The following is a 16,822-nucleotide window of genomic DNA, read 5'->3' on the forward strand; positions in this document are numbered from 1 at the left end:
ACAAAAAAGTATATTGGGAAGGAGACCATTTTGAATTAGTTGTCCATCTTGGAGACGGGCAAATTGTACTAGACACATCAAAGATGAAAAGTTATCAAAACATCTTGAAGACGCGTGGGCACGGCAACCGTCGGAATTTGGGTTCATTTCATACGTGACGCAAGAGACTGACCCAGAACACATCTACGAACCTGAACTTCAACTAACTGGAAGTCCGCCGTTTTGAATTTAACCACCGTTTTGCCACGAAACAGGAAGTGCCCTGCAACTTTGCAGTACCGATCTGCACAAAACTTAATACGTCTATATCAAAACATTTTCACTTTGAAATTCTGGGATATATCATCATAAATATTGTAAGTGCAAAATGTATGGAATGTTTTAAGTTCATATCGACTGCCTACTGAACACACTTACATGTTCACCAGTAGTTGTTCTGCCCTGTGGTGATTTTTTTTTCTACCCCGTCACCTGTGCTTGAATTGCAATGTCACGTTACTTGTCAGGGAATGAAAAAAAGACTGTAGCTCTCAGTGATGATGTATCAGAGGTCACTAATGTGCATCCATCACTTTGGTCTCCCTTTAAATCAATCGTTTAGATGTTCTGATTGGTCAAATCTATGAAAGGGTCCCACGTTCTAAAAAGTAAGAATTGCACTGGACATTACTGCTAAAAACAGTTAAATCAACTAGCCCTGGCAAAAATAGCGCAAACCAAGAAGAAATTAGAGCGTTCCCCTGGGTCTTACATTCCCACTAATGAGCTGAAGCCAAGAAAAATTAACAACTTTCTCACCTTGTGTTGTTCCATTCGAGGGTGGATTTGTAGCTGTAGTAGTGTTGGAGTTGACTGCGTTTCCTGTGGAATGAATCTAGTTAGATGGTGCAATGTACAATAAAACAATAAGACAAACATTGTTAGCTTCCCCCACTGTTGTATACCAAAAATGTTTAGGGGCAACTTGGGAGATTCTATTGTCCCAGAGGAGTGTCTGGCATCTGACTGAGGTAAGTTGTTACACATGCTTTATTTTCAGTAAAAAACAACAAGTTTCTCACCTTGTGTTGTTCCATTCGAGGGTGGATTTGAAGTTGTAATAGTTGCGTTGGAGTTGACTGCGTTTCCTGAGGAATTAATCTAGTTAGACGTTGCAATGTACAATAATACTATAATACAATAACAAACATTGTTAACTTCCCCACTGTTGTATGTATGGGGGCAACTTGCGAGATTCTATTGCCCCAGAGGGGTGTCTGGCATCTGACTGAGGCAAGTTCTTACACATGCTTTATTTTAAGTATATACTAAAACTATACAACACAAAATTAAATTAAATTACATAATAACCTATGTCCACTGTTTGTTCAGGCTAAACAAACAAAGAAGATGGTTTTACCCTGCGGTGTTGTCACGGCACCATTTGATGCCGTTATGTTGGGCGATGCAGTGGCTGTGGTGGTTCTGTTGGACGTTAGGTTCAGACCAAGCAGGTCCAGTTCTGACTGCAACCGGCTGTTCAACCAGACCCGAACCTTAGGGTCGTTCTCAAACAACTTCAGATCGCTTACGTGGTCACCCATGAGGCCTTGGACAGTGGGTACACTCAAATTCTGTGCATTTCAAAGGAAACCATGAAGAGAAACGGTCAGCATAATATTGAAACAATATTCCGTTTTCTAAATCTAGACGTACAACATCAACAACGTAACGGCTTCAGAGTCATCGTGATGGTTAAATGGCTTGTTTCGGGGAGATGGAGGGTTGTCTCCACTCCCCCAGCAGCCTTTCAAGATCAGGGAGGTCTCGTGAAAAACACTGATTGCGTTGCATATTATTATTATTATTATTATTATTATTTAATAATAACAATGATAATAATATAAGTATTTTTATCAAATGATGTTAGGCAGGCCAGGTCCAGTCAGTGAATTGTATCATAGACAGAAGACCTCAGCTTGAATCTTGCTCAGCTCAAGTCAAGTACCTTTTATATGCAGAGGCTGTTTAAAGTTGTTAAAAAAACAGACCAAACTCTTCTGCTTTGAACTTTTACATTAATGGAGTTGTTTTCATAGTTACATCCTTATGATGCGTGCAGGGATGTACTGTCCTGTGCTACACGTGCATAACGTAACTTACACGCTGTGGTTTTCTCATGGGGAATGCAAAGTATATTAATAATTAGTAAATTATCTCAGCAAGAATCCTTACAGTGATCACATTGACATCTAGCTGCCGGAAGACACCTATAGTCATGCTGAGGTTCTGAGTCGACAGTGCCTGTATAGCTGACTGAGGAGCTCCACCTGTAATCAGAGTGGAAAAGTAATCCTGAAGTTAGAGAGGAGTTCTATGCATATAGACACAAACACAAAAACATCATTAAGACAGGTAACATGTATTCTCACCTAAATAGTTCTTAATCAAATTGTAATGAGAGGTGGGATTGCCAAGCTGCGAGCTGAAGGAAACGTTGCCGATCTTATACAGGACTTTCAACTGCTCGGTCGAGCACGACTCCAGATTTAAGGTGTTGGCGTTTCTGATGAGATACAAGGAGAAAGTGTCATAAACTGTTAAACGCACAGTGGCCGTGCTCGGGCATCCGCTGCATGAGTTACGTGCACTCACCTGATACTCCCCGGGGTGATGGTCTCCAGAGTGCTGATGTCCAGTGAGCACAGGTTGGAGCCGACGCTGTTGAGCTCGGCGCTGCCCAGAGTGTTCCCCGAAGTATTCAGATAACGCATGATGATTTCTTTGCTCTAGATGACATCAAATTAAATATCAGTAAGAACACAAATACTTATGTTTGTGACTTATTACCTTGGTTCTTGCCACTTGGAACCACAACTGTAATTGTGGGAAATTTGAGTCACAATACTAAATAATGGAGGAAAAGTTTGATTTAAGGTCAACTGTCTTTCAACTGGAAGGTTGCGGGTTCAAATTCCCAGGTCTGCTAGTCTACATGCCATTTGTGTCACTGGTTAACCCCACGCTGCTCCTTACTGCTATGCTGGAAGCATGCGAGTGCGTATGAAAGATGCGTGATGCGACCATCGCGTGCCAACCCACGCCAATATGATGGTAACGTCACTTTGCCTAGTCAGTTAATCCGAGAAAAATCACAGTCCTCCGTTCCTGAAAAATGTCAATTAGATGGGCAAATTAGCCCTTACACTTCATCCTACCTCTCTACCTTAACAAGAACCGCACAATTTTGGCTGAATCCCAATTCCACCCCTTCCCCCTCTCCATAAACTGCACAGGATGTAGGGATTTAATAGGCGAGGGCCTGACTCTCTGGAAGAACACGGGAGACACTGATACCACGTTTGCTGAGATGAAAACCAAGACAGTTGGCGATGCAGTGGCACTGCTCATGCATACAGTGTGATTTAGACATGAGGCGCTGTTGTAAATGTTATTCTTCTTCAGATGTTTTTTTTTTTTTACCTTTGCTGCCTCCCATGGTCCATCATTAGGTTTCATGAGGGCTGCTAGTGTGTCAATTGTGGTGATGTTCCACTTGGAAATGTCCTGGAGTGTTGCCACACGGGACACTGATCCGAGAACTTGGACATCATTATCAGAGACACCAGATGGGTATGCCTGGAATAATGGACAATTTGGAATTACATATTCACCATGTTGAAGTTCAACTTAGTTCACTTTCTGAATTAAAATTCCACTATATCAACTTCTTTTCAACATGATAACAAAAACTATCATGTAAACTCGTCCAAGATATTAGTTAGAACCGTGTCTACATCTAAAACGTACCTCGTTTAGTTTTCTCAAAATGATTCTCTGGAAGGCGTCGTCGTCCACTTGCTCACAAATACGGTTAAGATTGTCCTTCAGAACAGGGACGTCCAGGCAGAGGTCAAATTGCATCTCGTCATAGCCGATGGGGAAGAGGGGGTTATTGACTGTGACTTGAGTGATGTTGCCCACGGTGCAACCTTTTAATTATTAGTGAGACAGAGAGAGAGATACAGTTACAATGACAAGGGATAGTTCGGAATTTTGAACATAACACCTATTTTCCAACTCAGCCGGTGTGATGGAGACGTTTTCAAGAAATTTCATTCAGTTCTTCTAGTTGCCGAGTTCGCTGATGCTATGGCTAGCGCAAGTCAATGATACAAGTTGGCATGGCATTAGAAACACTCATACCGACTCCCCAGTGCACCCGAGGCAAATCGATTGTAACGGCAGACTATCGATGTACATATCTGTGTTGATAGAATAATATTTGAAACAAAACTAACGTCGCATCGCATGAATTTTTGAGGGACTACTTTCTCAGCACTATACTTCCAGCAGCGGAATCAGTCCACCGCTGCCGGAAGTATGACGCGCTGCTTCTGCTGCCGAGACATAAATCCTTAAAATTGCAAGGTTGGTTTTATTTCAAACATTCCATCATGTGCTATGTGCTTTTACATTGAAAGGGGGATTAAAATATTCCAAATATCCATGTCCTTTGTTCCTTGCCACTTGGACATAAATGACACATGCTCCTACGAAATGGGACACCACAACAACTCGACACAGTACGTTAGCAGATGTTTTTTGGCATCATAAAAATAAGACTGAAGTTTGAGTTTATAACCACTAAAACAAAGACATGCTCAGTCAATGAGAAACTTTACCTGCTCCTCGTTTTGCCCTGATGTGGGCACTGACTTGTCTGAACAGTCTCTTGAGCTTATTCTTCATAGTTTTTCGTCTCCTCAACTGGGGCATGAATTTCCTGAGGAATCGTTTCTTTGTTCTCTGAAAAACAAGGTGTTTTGATACAAATTGAAAAATGAATGAGGTATTTGTTGTGGTCCCTTAAATATAATAATAAAAATATATACTGTATATAACACCAAACAGGATCAAAGTTACAATAACACACATACACGATTGATACGACTCCATACGCCTGATGTCAAATACAGAGGGATGCTCGCCAGGTTCTGCAGTGTTTGCTTGTTCCAGGTGGTGACATTCCTGAACACAGAAAACATCTTATAGTCTTATATTTGACAAATGGTAGGGTTAGAGATCGTCACAGTTGAGCATGCATGTCAGGCCAAAACAAGCACACTATCGCATCAAGTCATGCCTTGTTATACTTCTTGGGTAACAAATACTTGTGTGCCACCTACTGCTCATCTTGGTGAACTACCTCCCTATATCTGCTTTACAGCAATTGATGGAAACGGATCCATTTTCTTTTACCGCATTTTTTGAAAGATCAATTCAAATTTGCAATGCATTTTAATGGAAATCTAGCTTTTGGTCTAGCATTTCTTGCAGTTATCAAAATGCTATTGCCTGTGCCAGATACCAAAGCAGGATTTTTTCTTGTTACCATCAAATCCATCATCTGTCTTCCCTATTATGTGTGTGATACACACAGTGCTAATTAATTCTCTCCTCTGAAAAATTTTCCTTTTCCTGGAAATTTTACCTCATTCTGTTTACTACATTAGCAATACGATGCAAAATAAACAGGTTTCGTTCATTGACAACATGATTGTGTGAAAAGGCGGTGTAAATGTCTGCATGTTTGAAATCAGTTCCTGTACCCATATTGCGTTTTCCCAGACAGCAGCAGTGCCTCCATGGCAGCCACTTGATCATCATTAAGATCTTTGCAGGATTTGAGATTCTCCAGGATTTCAGGATCAGAGTTCTCGATGTAAGAGCTATTCAGAGTGCAGGCCATTTGTCCCATGACCACCACAACATCTTTGCTCAGGGTCAAGTTAGTTATGCCCTGTACAGTAGAAAATAACGTACATAATTAAAATTAAGGCATACAAGTTCAACTATGGCTGAAAAGACAAAGACGTGCCCGTGAAACGTTTCAGAAGTAATTTCTCCTGCTAAAAAAACCCTGGACTAGGTAACGTAATTATCCGCTCTGCCAAAAAAACATTAAGCGATTGAAGCACACTGAATAACTCTACATTAACCCTTAGAACACAGAGCATTTCGGCTGCTTTCCTCCATTACATACAGAGGCTTTAAGAATGTGCAATTTAAAGTCTTATATCATTTTTTTCAGCACAACCTAGGCATTGTTCCGCTTCTACTGGCATTCCAACTGGAGGCTTGATGGACGTGTACTCGCACCATAATTGGATCATTTAATTTTGCGTCCATGTGAACTATGAACTTCAGAATGAAGGCATTTTGTAAACATGTATTTTAAACTACAGCTAATGGGGTCTCAAAGAATCAAAATTTGTCTTGTTTTTTTTCTTTTATTGTGTTAGACCATATGTGTGGTACTAACCAAGCAACTCCTGGCTCCACTGAACAGCTTTGAGGATCTCCTCAAAATGGGGGACGCCACGGTAAAGTCTGCAGCACCTAGTGCAGTATAGTATGACCTGCAGCCCACCCTCTGGACATCTTCTGAACTGCAATGAATTGAAAGAGAGAGGGAAACATCAATGAAGAAATTGACTGTTTTGTTGTTTTTTAGTTAGTAGCACCCCCTTAAGGGCACTACAACTTATTACTTACGAGAAGTACAGAAGCATGTCCGATGGATAATCTTCAAAGTTCTGGGATGTGTTTCCATTAAGCAGGTTGTACATGCAAGTCAGCTGTAGAAAATGATAAGAAACCATTTATTTATTTATTTTAAATATACATCTCTCGTTTCATCTTTTTTTTTTCCTCGTAAATGTTCTCTCTCCTATCACTCAGGGGGCTCCGTACTGGTTTTATGCATTCAACTTATTTATTTTCAACTTCTCATCACATCTTGATATTACCTGTGATTCCTTCAGCACCACCTTTGCCCTGCCTCTCCTTGGTCTGCAGGAACGGATTAACCTGCGGACTCTGGTTTTTTTTACTTTCTTGACTGTTGTGCATGTGAACCCTTGCAGCACAGAGGAGGAAAGCCTGCAAGTAGAGAGTGGAAAAAATGGTATTGAATCAGTATGTTTTAGAAAAAAGAAAGTACAATAAATTATAAGTTGTAGGACTTGTTCACTTACTGCTCGGTGTCAAAGTCTGCCGCACCCACGCTGTCAAAGAACATGGCAGCCTAGAATAAAAAATACAGAAACAGAGCTATTTAGAGAGCAACAAAAAAATAAAAAATAAAATCTACAGCATATTTAAAAACAATTGGAGTTGAATAAAATAAGAACACAAAATACAATATATCATGACAAGTGAAACTTTTAAAATATTAAACATGTCAAATCTAGTAAGATCTCCTCATAAAAAGTGTAAAATGGTGACAATATAATAATAGTTAAAGGAGACAAAACATACCCGAGTTTTACAAGTGAACCTAGCTCCCTGGTGTCCTGCTGTCTGTGACAATCTTTGGTCAAAATACCATAAAAAATGAAGCACTCCAGCAGTTCAATCACCCTGCCTAAACAGCCCTGTTCGGAACAGTCTGTTTTGAGTGCTGGCTCTTTGAATGCAAATGACACACAGGAAACTACGACACTGAGGCTCCGGCAGCGAACAGCATTTAGCACAGAAGGCGGAGGTTATGGACGCCTCATATGACCCCGCCAAAGGTCTGTTTGGCCCAGCTTTGGAGAAAATGAAGGAAACCTCCACCCTCAGAAAGCAGGAGGGTGAGGCTTTTGATCTCTGTCTGCCTAGGAGACAAACCCCTCGCCCCCCTCAGGCCGCCAAGTCCAGCTTTGCAGCCTCAGCAGCTGCAGTGAGGAGACATCAGGGCAGTGCCCGCCCTCAGAGGCAGTCTGGTCAGCAGGGCAACCAGCAGCCCAGGTCTGACACCCAGAGACCGTGGGGCAAACACTCCTTTGCAGCGGCTGCAGCAAAGAACCGCCCGTCTCACCCCACGGACGGAAAGAAGAAGCGTGTTCTCCAGGGCTCCTCATTCAGTCTCCCATGCTGCAGGCCCACAGGGGGGAGATTCAGGGTCCCGACAAGTTAAAGTGTCACCAAGCACTTCCACCATGTTCAAAAATGGTACAAATAAAAACAGCACTTTCGCAGCCAGGCACAAAGCTGAGGGCGAAGTGCAAAATAAAAAACACAAAAATAAAACAATGTCATGCACCCCCCTCGCCACCAGAGGGAGCTCACGCTCCACCGGCGGGGCACGACTCTCACAGAGTCATGGGGGTGACGTCACCGCAGCTCGACAGGGGACCTCTCTCTCTGTCAGAGAGGACAGGTGGCGCGCATGCGCAGTCTGCCCGTGGATTCTGTCCAAGGTTTCTCACGGATACAGACTTCAATTTGCCATGAAACCACCTAGATTCAACGGCGTGTTAGTATCAGTGGCCAAGGGGGATTCTTCACGAGTTTTGGAAGACGAAATAATGTCTTTACTGAGCAAACAAGCTATCAGAGCTGTCGTGGCCGAGGAGTCACAACAGGGTTTTTACTCCCAGGACTTCCTCATTCCAAAAAGAGCCAGCACAGCCCTTCGCCCCATCCTCGATCTCCGTGTGTTAAACAGACACCTACAGAAATACACATTCAGGATGCTGACACACAAAGTGCTCTGTCGCTCTATCCGTCGGAGAGATTGGTTTGTAACTATCGATCTCTCGGACGCGTATTTTCACATCGCTATTCACCAGGAAGTATCTCAGGTTTGCTTTTCAGGGCAAAACCTACGAGTATCAGACCGTCCCGTTCGGACTGTCGTTAGCTCCGAGGGTATTCAGCCCTGGAGGGGGCCCTGTCTCCGTTACGGAACAAAGGCATCAGAATATTTTCGTACATAGACGATTATCTGATATGCTCTGGCTCGCGCGAGCAGGCAGTTATGGATTCCGCTGTGGTGATAAATCATCTCAGGGATCTTGGTTTCAGTATAAACTGGACAAAAAGCCAGATAGAGCCCGTGCAGTGCACAGAATATCTGGGTCTGAACATAAACTCCCTGTCATATCGTGTCAAGTAATCAGACGGGAGAATAGAATCTCTCACGCAGTGTCTCTCCCTCTTTCAGAGAGGGAGAGCGGTGTCGTTCCGACTATGCCTACGTCTGCTCGGCCTGATGGCGTCAGTGACAGCAGTAGTGCATTTGGGTCTTTTGATGATGAGAGATTTTCAGCGGTGGGTTGCAGCTTTGCACCTGTGCCCGCGCCGTCACCTCAACCGCAGAGTGACAGTGACTCAGCCGTGTGTGAAGTCTCTCCGTCAGTGGAGAAACGCAGGAGCGTACACCGCGGGGGTCCCGCTGGGGGCGGTGTCGTCCAGGGTAACCATGACAACGGACGCTTCCCTGTCAGGGTGGGGAGCGACGATGTCAGGCAGAGCAGTGAATGGCTCCTGGGGTCCAGAAATGACCCAGAATCACATAAATGTGTTGGAGCTCTGGGCTGTTTCTCTAGCTCTGAAACATTTCCTGCAATTTCTCCAAGGCCGTCATGTTTTGTTGAAAACAGACAACTCCACTGTGGTAGCCTATGTCAACCGTCAGGGAGGCACCCGCTCTCTACAGTTACACAAACTGGCTCGGGAGATGTTACTGTGGAGCAGCACCAGGCTCCTATCGCTCAGGGCGACACGTGCCAGGGGTTCTGAACAGGGGGGCAGACTTGATGTCTCGCAGGAACCCACTGTACGGAGAATGGGCTCTACAAAACCTCAGGTGGTGGACCAGATTTGGCAGAGATACGGCCGGGCCGCCGTAGATCTCTTCGCCTCGCAGGAAAACGCCCGTTGTCCGATGTTCTTCTCCCTGTCGGACATCACTGCACCTCTCGGTGTGGATGCTCTGGCTCACCCATGGCCGAACATGCTGCTCTACGCATTCCCTCCTCTCAGTCTGATTTCCCCCACCCTAGCCAGGGTGAGGGAGCAGAATCTGTCTCTTATTCTGGTGGCGCCGAGATGGCCGTCCAAGCACTGGTTGGCAGAAATAATTCAGATGTTGGCAGGCGACCCCTGGCCTCTTCCCATACGCAGAGACCTTCTGTCCCAGGCACATGGGGAGATCGACCACCCTCACCCAGACCACCCGTGCTTTGTACAGCTGTAAGTGGCGGGTTTTTGAGGAATGGTGTGAGTCTAGACTCACGGTCCCTTTTCAGTGCTCAGTTGTGGACCGGTTGTGCTTTCTACAGGAGCTGGTGGATAAAGGAAGAGCTTTTTCCACAATTAAGGTGTACCTAGCTGCTATCTCAGCATGTCACGTGGGTTTTGGTGATAAACCGGTGGGACAACACCCCCTGGTTTGTCGCTTCATGAAAGGTGCACGTAGAAAGCTCCCAGTTTCTAGGCACTTGGTTCCACTGTGGGACCTTCTGGTGGTGCTAGATGCCCTTTCCCAGCATCCATTTGAACCTTTGGAGGCAGTGGGGATGAAGTTTGTGTCTCTGAAAACGGTTCTGCTTTTGGCTTTGTCTACGGCAAAGCCTGTGAGCGACCTTCAGGCGCTGTCTATCCGCCCCTCCTGTCTACAGTTCGGTCCGGGCCTCTCCAAGGTTTGTTTACGGCCCAACCCAGCTTTTGTGCCTAAGGTGGTGGAGTCGTCATACAGGTGTCCCACAGTAGAGTTACTGGCGTTTCACCCGCCTCCATTCGCCTCGGAAGAGGAGCAGAGGCTTAACACTCTGCAGACCTACGCGAGTAGGACGGCAGGTTTCAGAAGGGCAGACCAGCTGTTTGTATCCTGGTCCACTACGCATAAGGGCAAGCCATTGTCCCGCCAGAGGCTGTCTCACTGGATTGTGGAGGCCATTTCTGTGGCGTACAGTTGCAAGGGTTTGCTGCCGCCCCAGGGTTTGAGGGCTCATTCCACCAGGAGTGTGGCCACTTCCTGGGCTCTATTCAGAGGGGTGTCTGTTCAGGACATTTGTGCTGCAGCAAGCTGGGCATCGCCTCACACTTTTGTCAAGTTTTATAGGCTAGATGTCTCGGGTCCTTCTTTGGCGCACGTAGTGCTAGATGCCGGTACCCCTGGGTAGGAGTGACTCTGTCACGCAACTTTTTGTGGTTGCTAGGCTTCGGGAGACTTATGCAATCCGGGAGTAGTCCATATCTCCCATAGTGAAACACCAAACGAAGTTAGAAAAAGAACTAAGGGTTACTCAACGTAACCCCGGTTCTTTGATAACAGAGCGAGGTGTTTCACCAACACGTCCCTTTTTGCATGAGGCACGGAAAGAAACCGGTCTTGAATGATTTTGAGGGGCGGGTCGGCTGTGATAGTATGAGGGGGGCGGTACCCAAGCACAGCTCGACCTGTCTGTCACAGACAGACGTGGTGCCATTGGAGCTTCCCTGGTTGGTCATGCCAAGGCGATATCCCATAGTGAAACACCTCACTCTGTTATCAAAGAACCGGGGTTACATTGAGTAACCTTTCGTTACCTCATACATTCCCTCTTAATACTACATTCCACCATAACACACTATCTCTATCTCATAATCCCCAGTAACAGAGGGATTATGGCATGTTTATGGTTAGTAAACTAACCATGATAATCCTGAGATAATTGGATTTTAATGAGTTAAAGCTTCTCTCTTCTGTGCTATGTTATGCTGACCTGATCTGGCTTCCACTCCTTTTTGTTGACCACTGTGATGTTCACAGACTCCTCAGAAAACACCAGCAGAGATGGTGCGATTTCAGTTGCCATGGCATCGGGGACATTCTGCACCACTTTTGCTGGACTCGAGTCCACAGACACGATCTACCAGAAAAGAAAAAAAAACAAGATGCATGTGCATCAGATCTCAAAATAGAAGCGTGTGATGCGACTACTTTGTTATTATAGTGTTTACTTGCACACATTTATATTAACATGGTATTAAATCAATTAAGTTAGACAGCACATATTATTTTAACATATGAAACACATGTAGATCAGTTGACATGTTGCTCTATGTCAACTGAGGTTTAGCTGATTTGACTGAAAATGTCATTATTAAATTATATTTTATAAAAAAAACAATTACAGATACCAATACAAAATTATTAACTTTTTATTACTTTTATTACTTTTAATTAACTTTTTTCCAAAAACCATGCAGAAATGACAGCAAATTTCCCTTGTGAATGACAAAGCATTCTGGTAGCTCTTCCTCGATCAGAAACACCTGATATTCAGAGTTTTTTCTGCTGTTTTATTAAATAGACTGTGTACCTTTTGGACAAAGGTCTGTTGGACAACTGTTGGGGCTGTGAGCATGCTGGAAACAAATGTACTGTCCTCGGAGATCTGGAGAACCTCAGATGCTGGTATTGATTCTATTGACTTGGAAGGAACTCCCACGACAAGTGTACCGAGAGACTGCAAAGAGGATCCAGTGTTGATCTGTTGAACAAAACGCACACACACAAATTCATCTTGGCTGCATTCAGAGTCATTTCATATTTAATCATTTATGGTCAATGAATCTATTCAATGTGTTACTTTAAAATAAATAAATAAATCAATGTTTTTCTTACGAGAAAGAATCCCTAAAAAAAATTACATGAGCCAGACACAATCTGGCTTTTGTGACAAATATTACATTTTTAGAGTCTACCAGGACAATGCAGCACTGTACTTTGTTCATTTTAGTACTTTTTGCTCAGCGTTTGTTCCCATCAGATTTTCAAAGTTGTGCTGAAATAAAGGATATAAGACACTCTATATTGCACATTCTTATACCCTCTATACTGTAAACATAGTAATGGAAAAGGGTTAAATCCTCCTCATCAAACATGTTCATGATGTGGTTTGGGGAAGAGGGCGGCAATTACAAACAGCAGCAATGCCCAAGAAGTTAACAAAGGTTAGAAAAAATCTGAGAAATCTGACAGCAGGGTTAGGGTTAGCATTTAATGTTTTATCATGGTTAGGGTCATTTCCTGCTGTATTGAATGCATACAAGAGCTCATTATACCTGGAAGCCTGTTGCAGTCAGTTGTTGGACGATTGTTGTAGCCTGCTCCTGGTTCCAGGTGCTGACGACGTTCAGCGTTGATAAAGAGTGAAGCAGCACTGATGGGTCAATAGAGTTGATCTGCTTGATATTGAGGCCGGCACTGGCACTGCCAATAGTTGCAAATGTCTCTGGTGTGAAGGTTTGGATGTTGGATGCCAGTGCAGCAGACCTCTGTACAGTCAAAATAAATCAATTAAACAAAGTGCTAGGATGAGATTTATGAAACATAAATCAGCTGTGAGAAGCAGAAAACCAACAAAACTAAGCAAAATAAATAATAAAAAAAAAATCAGTGTTTGGCTTAATAACTCAGTGAAAGTAATCACAATCAGTGATTGCATTCAGTGCACTACACGTTTTCTTTGCTTGTTATTCGTTACATCCATGAAATGATAATTATAAAAGTTTGTCTGTGTAATCTTTGGGATCTGGTACCTCAGGGTTTTCACTTCCATTGCAGAGCATCTTCAGATCGTCCAAGATGCTTAAGGTGTCAGCCTCATTCACAGAGGTATATGCCATACCTGGGACATCAGAAGAGCACAGGAAAAAGCCTGGAAGCCTGGATGGAAAGAGCCACATTATCTTTCAACCTGATGTAAGTATTCTCTTAAAGCTCTTTGACACAGGCCAACAGTATGGCAAACATTAATTTAGACACTCAAATGTTTGATTTGGTGCATGTTGAAAAACAATAAATAAATGACTGGACACTCACTTCATTGGGTTGAAGGTTGGGCTGAATTGAAACAACTGAGAGATATAACTGTCAGTGACAGTTACTGGGATCGCTGTGTTGTTGAAGAGCTCCAGGTTAGCTGGGTTCGCGAAGAACAGTTCAACCTTAAAAAGATAAATATGTCAGAAAATTGCTTTATAACTGGAGTTACTGCCCAGTATTTGCCTGGCTCTGTTTGAATAACACTTTCAGTCAACACATCTCTTTTTCACAGTTTTGGATTACATATTAGGATCCATTTTCTACCACTTTATCCTCAATGATGAAAAAAACTCACTGCTGATGCTCTCTACTGGCCATTATGTTTTCAATGGAGCAGACAAACTAAAGCCATGGAGGTTTATTCAAGTGTTTCTTCTGAGACCTGATTCTTAAGACTCTGGGTCCTTGCAAGGTTAACAGACATTAGGGGCAGAGGAGACGGCTCGCCATATAGCAATCACAATCACTCCAAAGCTGTGACATTTGGGTAAAAATCTTTAAAAAAAAAAAAACCTTTAAAAGGACAAAAAGCATATTTAGTGAGGCTACCCTGACTTTGGGCATTACCCAACTCTGTACAGATGAGATAGACTATTTGTGACAAACTTGGAAGGATTCTCTCGAAATGAAGGGATTAAAAAAAAAAATATATATATATATATATCACAGAAACTTTTACATCTGACGACTAAAATCTGGTCAGTTCATCCTCCAATTCCATGTTCAAGGATTCCCTGGAGATGATCTACAGATATCAGGTTCACAGGAATGGGACGGACAGAAGCTTTTTACATAGGACGTATGGAGGGACAACGCTGATAAGTTGAAAAGTGCCATACAATGGAGGATAAATCAGACTTAAAGCACCTCTAAGTCGATCAAAATCCAGGCTTGTCGCAGGGTTTTTGTTGTTCAAGCTGTGGGACTTTCTGCCTGAGGGTCCAAGGCAGGTAAACTGCATATTATCCCAAAGCTCTTCTTAAAACTCACTTTTGGTGCATTTGAAAATCTCAGGGTTAATTTTCTTTACATTTTTATATCTTCGTGTTTTATACTCCACTTACTCCTCTGGCAGAGGTGAAGGTGGTAAAGTCATCCGCAGTGATGAATATCACAAAGCTGCCGATGTAATTGACAAACCAGGAGGTAGAGTTCAGTTCTGGATCACTGGCATTGTAGCATGTGGCTTCAGAACCTACAGAACCTGGGAGGAGAGTAGATAAGGTAGATAACCAATTAAACCGTTATTGTTAAAGATAGATGAGCCCACGCCTCAAATATATGAGGTTATTTATGTCTTCTACTTCAATCAAACACCATTTATTTAAAAACCTTCTATTATAATAGACAGTGGCTCCTGTTGTGCTCTCCATATGCTGCAATAAGCTTGCTCTCTGTGTGGCGAGGTACATACTACAGTGTTCCTATCACTAAAAGGCTCCTTTACTAGTTTTAGATGGTAGCAGCTCACTAGCATCATATAGCGTGTGTAAAACTTACCAGAGCTCAAGTAGTTTCTGATGGTGGTGTATACATCACTCTGCCCAAAGTCAGAGGTGTTGTATGTGAAGTCTGTTCCCAATACAGAGACCCTAATTCAAAGAAACAAAATATGTTTGCATCATTGATCCGTATCAGCACGTGTGATAGCACTTTCTGAGTGAAAGAGCTGAAATAAAGATTGTGAAAGTTCACTTACAGTCTCTGGAAAGCAAAACATGAAGCGTTCTGCACTTCAGTGGTATTGATGAGACTCTTGCTGAGGAATTTCAGATAGTTCTTCAACCTGAGGTCAAACCAGGCATTAGCCTCTGATATGCTGTTGCTGCGCAGAGCTGAAGGCCACACACAGGGGAGGGTCACTTTCTTCACATCGTCTGGAACATCCTCCTGTTGGCGCACAAAAGAAAGCCGATCATATCGTGATCATGTAACCTGCTTCATTCATGAAGCAGGTTACATTTTCTGAAACTTGAAGATCACAAAGAATTACAGTCGGCAATTATTTAAAGGGGACATACTATGCAAAATCAACTTTTGAATCATTTTAATACTTATATTTGGGACTCTGGAGGAGGCAAAATTTGAAATGTGGTCGGCCTCAGTCTAAGTACAGGAGATTAAACGTAATGTTGACTTCTGACTGATAAATTCCTGGAATTGTCTCGCGGAGCTCCGCTTTGTCCCTAAAAAACACGAGACTTCAGGCGAGGGTAATAGTACCAGGAAGAGTGGAAGTCCGCAAAGTGTTCTATTCTTGGCTGCACAGTGCAGCACAGAGTTCTGCACAAACATCCAGCCTCAGGGGATTTACGTGTCCACTGGATACATTTTATATAATACAGCAATGCCGGCTAGAGTCGGAAAACAATCGCTTTTCCAAATGCTAACTGGAGCTTCAGCGATGCTGACATAGTTTCCTGTGTCTCATTTGCATTTAAAGGGACAGGCACTCAAAACTGACCATTCTGAACAGGTTCTGTTTTGGCAGGGTGATTGAACTGCTGTGGTGCTTCATTCTTATGGTATTTTGACCAAAGCATGTCACAGACATGTTCATTACTACACCAGTGAACTGGGTTAACTTAGAGAAATAGGGTATACTACGAGTCCTTTAAATTAAATTATTTAAAACAAAAAACAATCTGCTAACAGGAAATATTGTTCACCGCAACAATGAATGTTCAAACTGTTAAAAAACATATTTAAATAACATATTTTCACAACATATAAGGATGAGGGTGTATAGACTGTAGTCTATACATTATTCTTTTTATATATATATATATTAATAATAATTATAATAATAGAGTGTGATGTAAGAAAAAGAGGTAGATAAATAATTGTTAATACTTTATGGAGAAGGAGTGGGATTTAATAAGTTGAGTTGTTTTCTTTTCTCAGGTTGTCTTTGATTGTCCATATTTGTATTATTGTTTTTTGATGTTGCATATTTCATTTATATATTATTTGCATTTTCTACTGCTACTACTACACACGTGTGTTAAGGCTGATAAAACATTTAGACCTGGGATAAGAGATATAGATATGTCTATAGATATATCTATAGATATAGATATAGATCTATATCTATCTATAGATCTATCGATATAGATCTATATAGATAGATCTATAGATATCGATCTATATCTATCTATAGATATATATCTATCTATATAGATATATCGATATAGA

The 16,822-nt window shown here is 42.6% G+C and overlaps 1 protein-coding gene across 1 annotated transcript; it reads right to left on the bottom strand.

Moving 5' to 3' along the window:
* Positions 1–35: 35 nt before the first annotated feature.
* LOC310942617 (mesothelin-like protein) lies at positions 36–6,611 on the bottom strand (the record flags this gene model as incomplete). Its single annotated transcript, XM_083908028.1, has 13 exons — positions 36–68; positions 192–283; positions 1,400–1,613; positions 2,215–2,309; positions 2,412–2,545; positions 2,635–2,768; positions 3,463–3,618; positions 3,790–3,971; positions 4,665–4,788; positions 4,920–5,010; positions 5,592–5,782; positions 6,305–6,431; positions 6,538–6,611. The coding sequence occupies 13 exons, from the start codon at positions 6,609–6,611 to the stop codon at positions 36–38; spliced, it is 1,647 nt and encodes a 548-aa protein (XP_083764154.1).
* Between the last annotated feature and the right edge of the window lie 10,211 nt (positions 6,612–16,822).

Source organism: Microchirus variegatus (assembly GCF_963457635.1).
Source record: "Microchirus variegatus genome assembly, chromosome: 21".
Lineage (NCBI taxonomy): Eukaryota > Metazoa > Chordata > Actinopteri > Pleuronectiformes > Soleidae > Microchirus > Microchirus variegatus.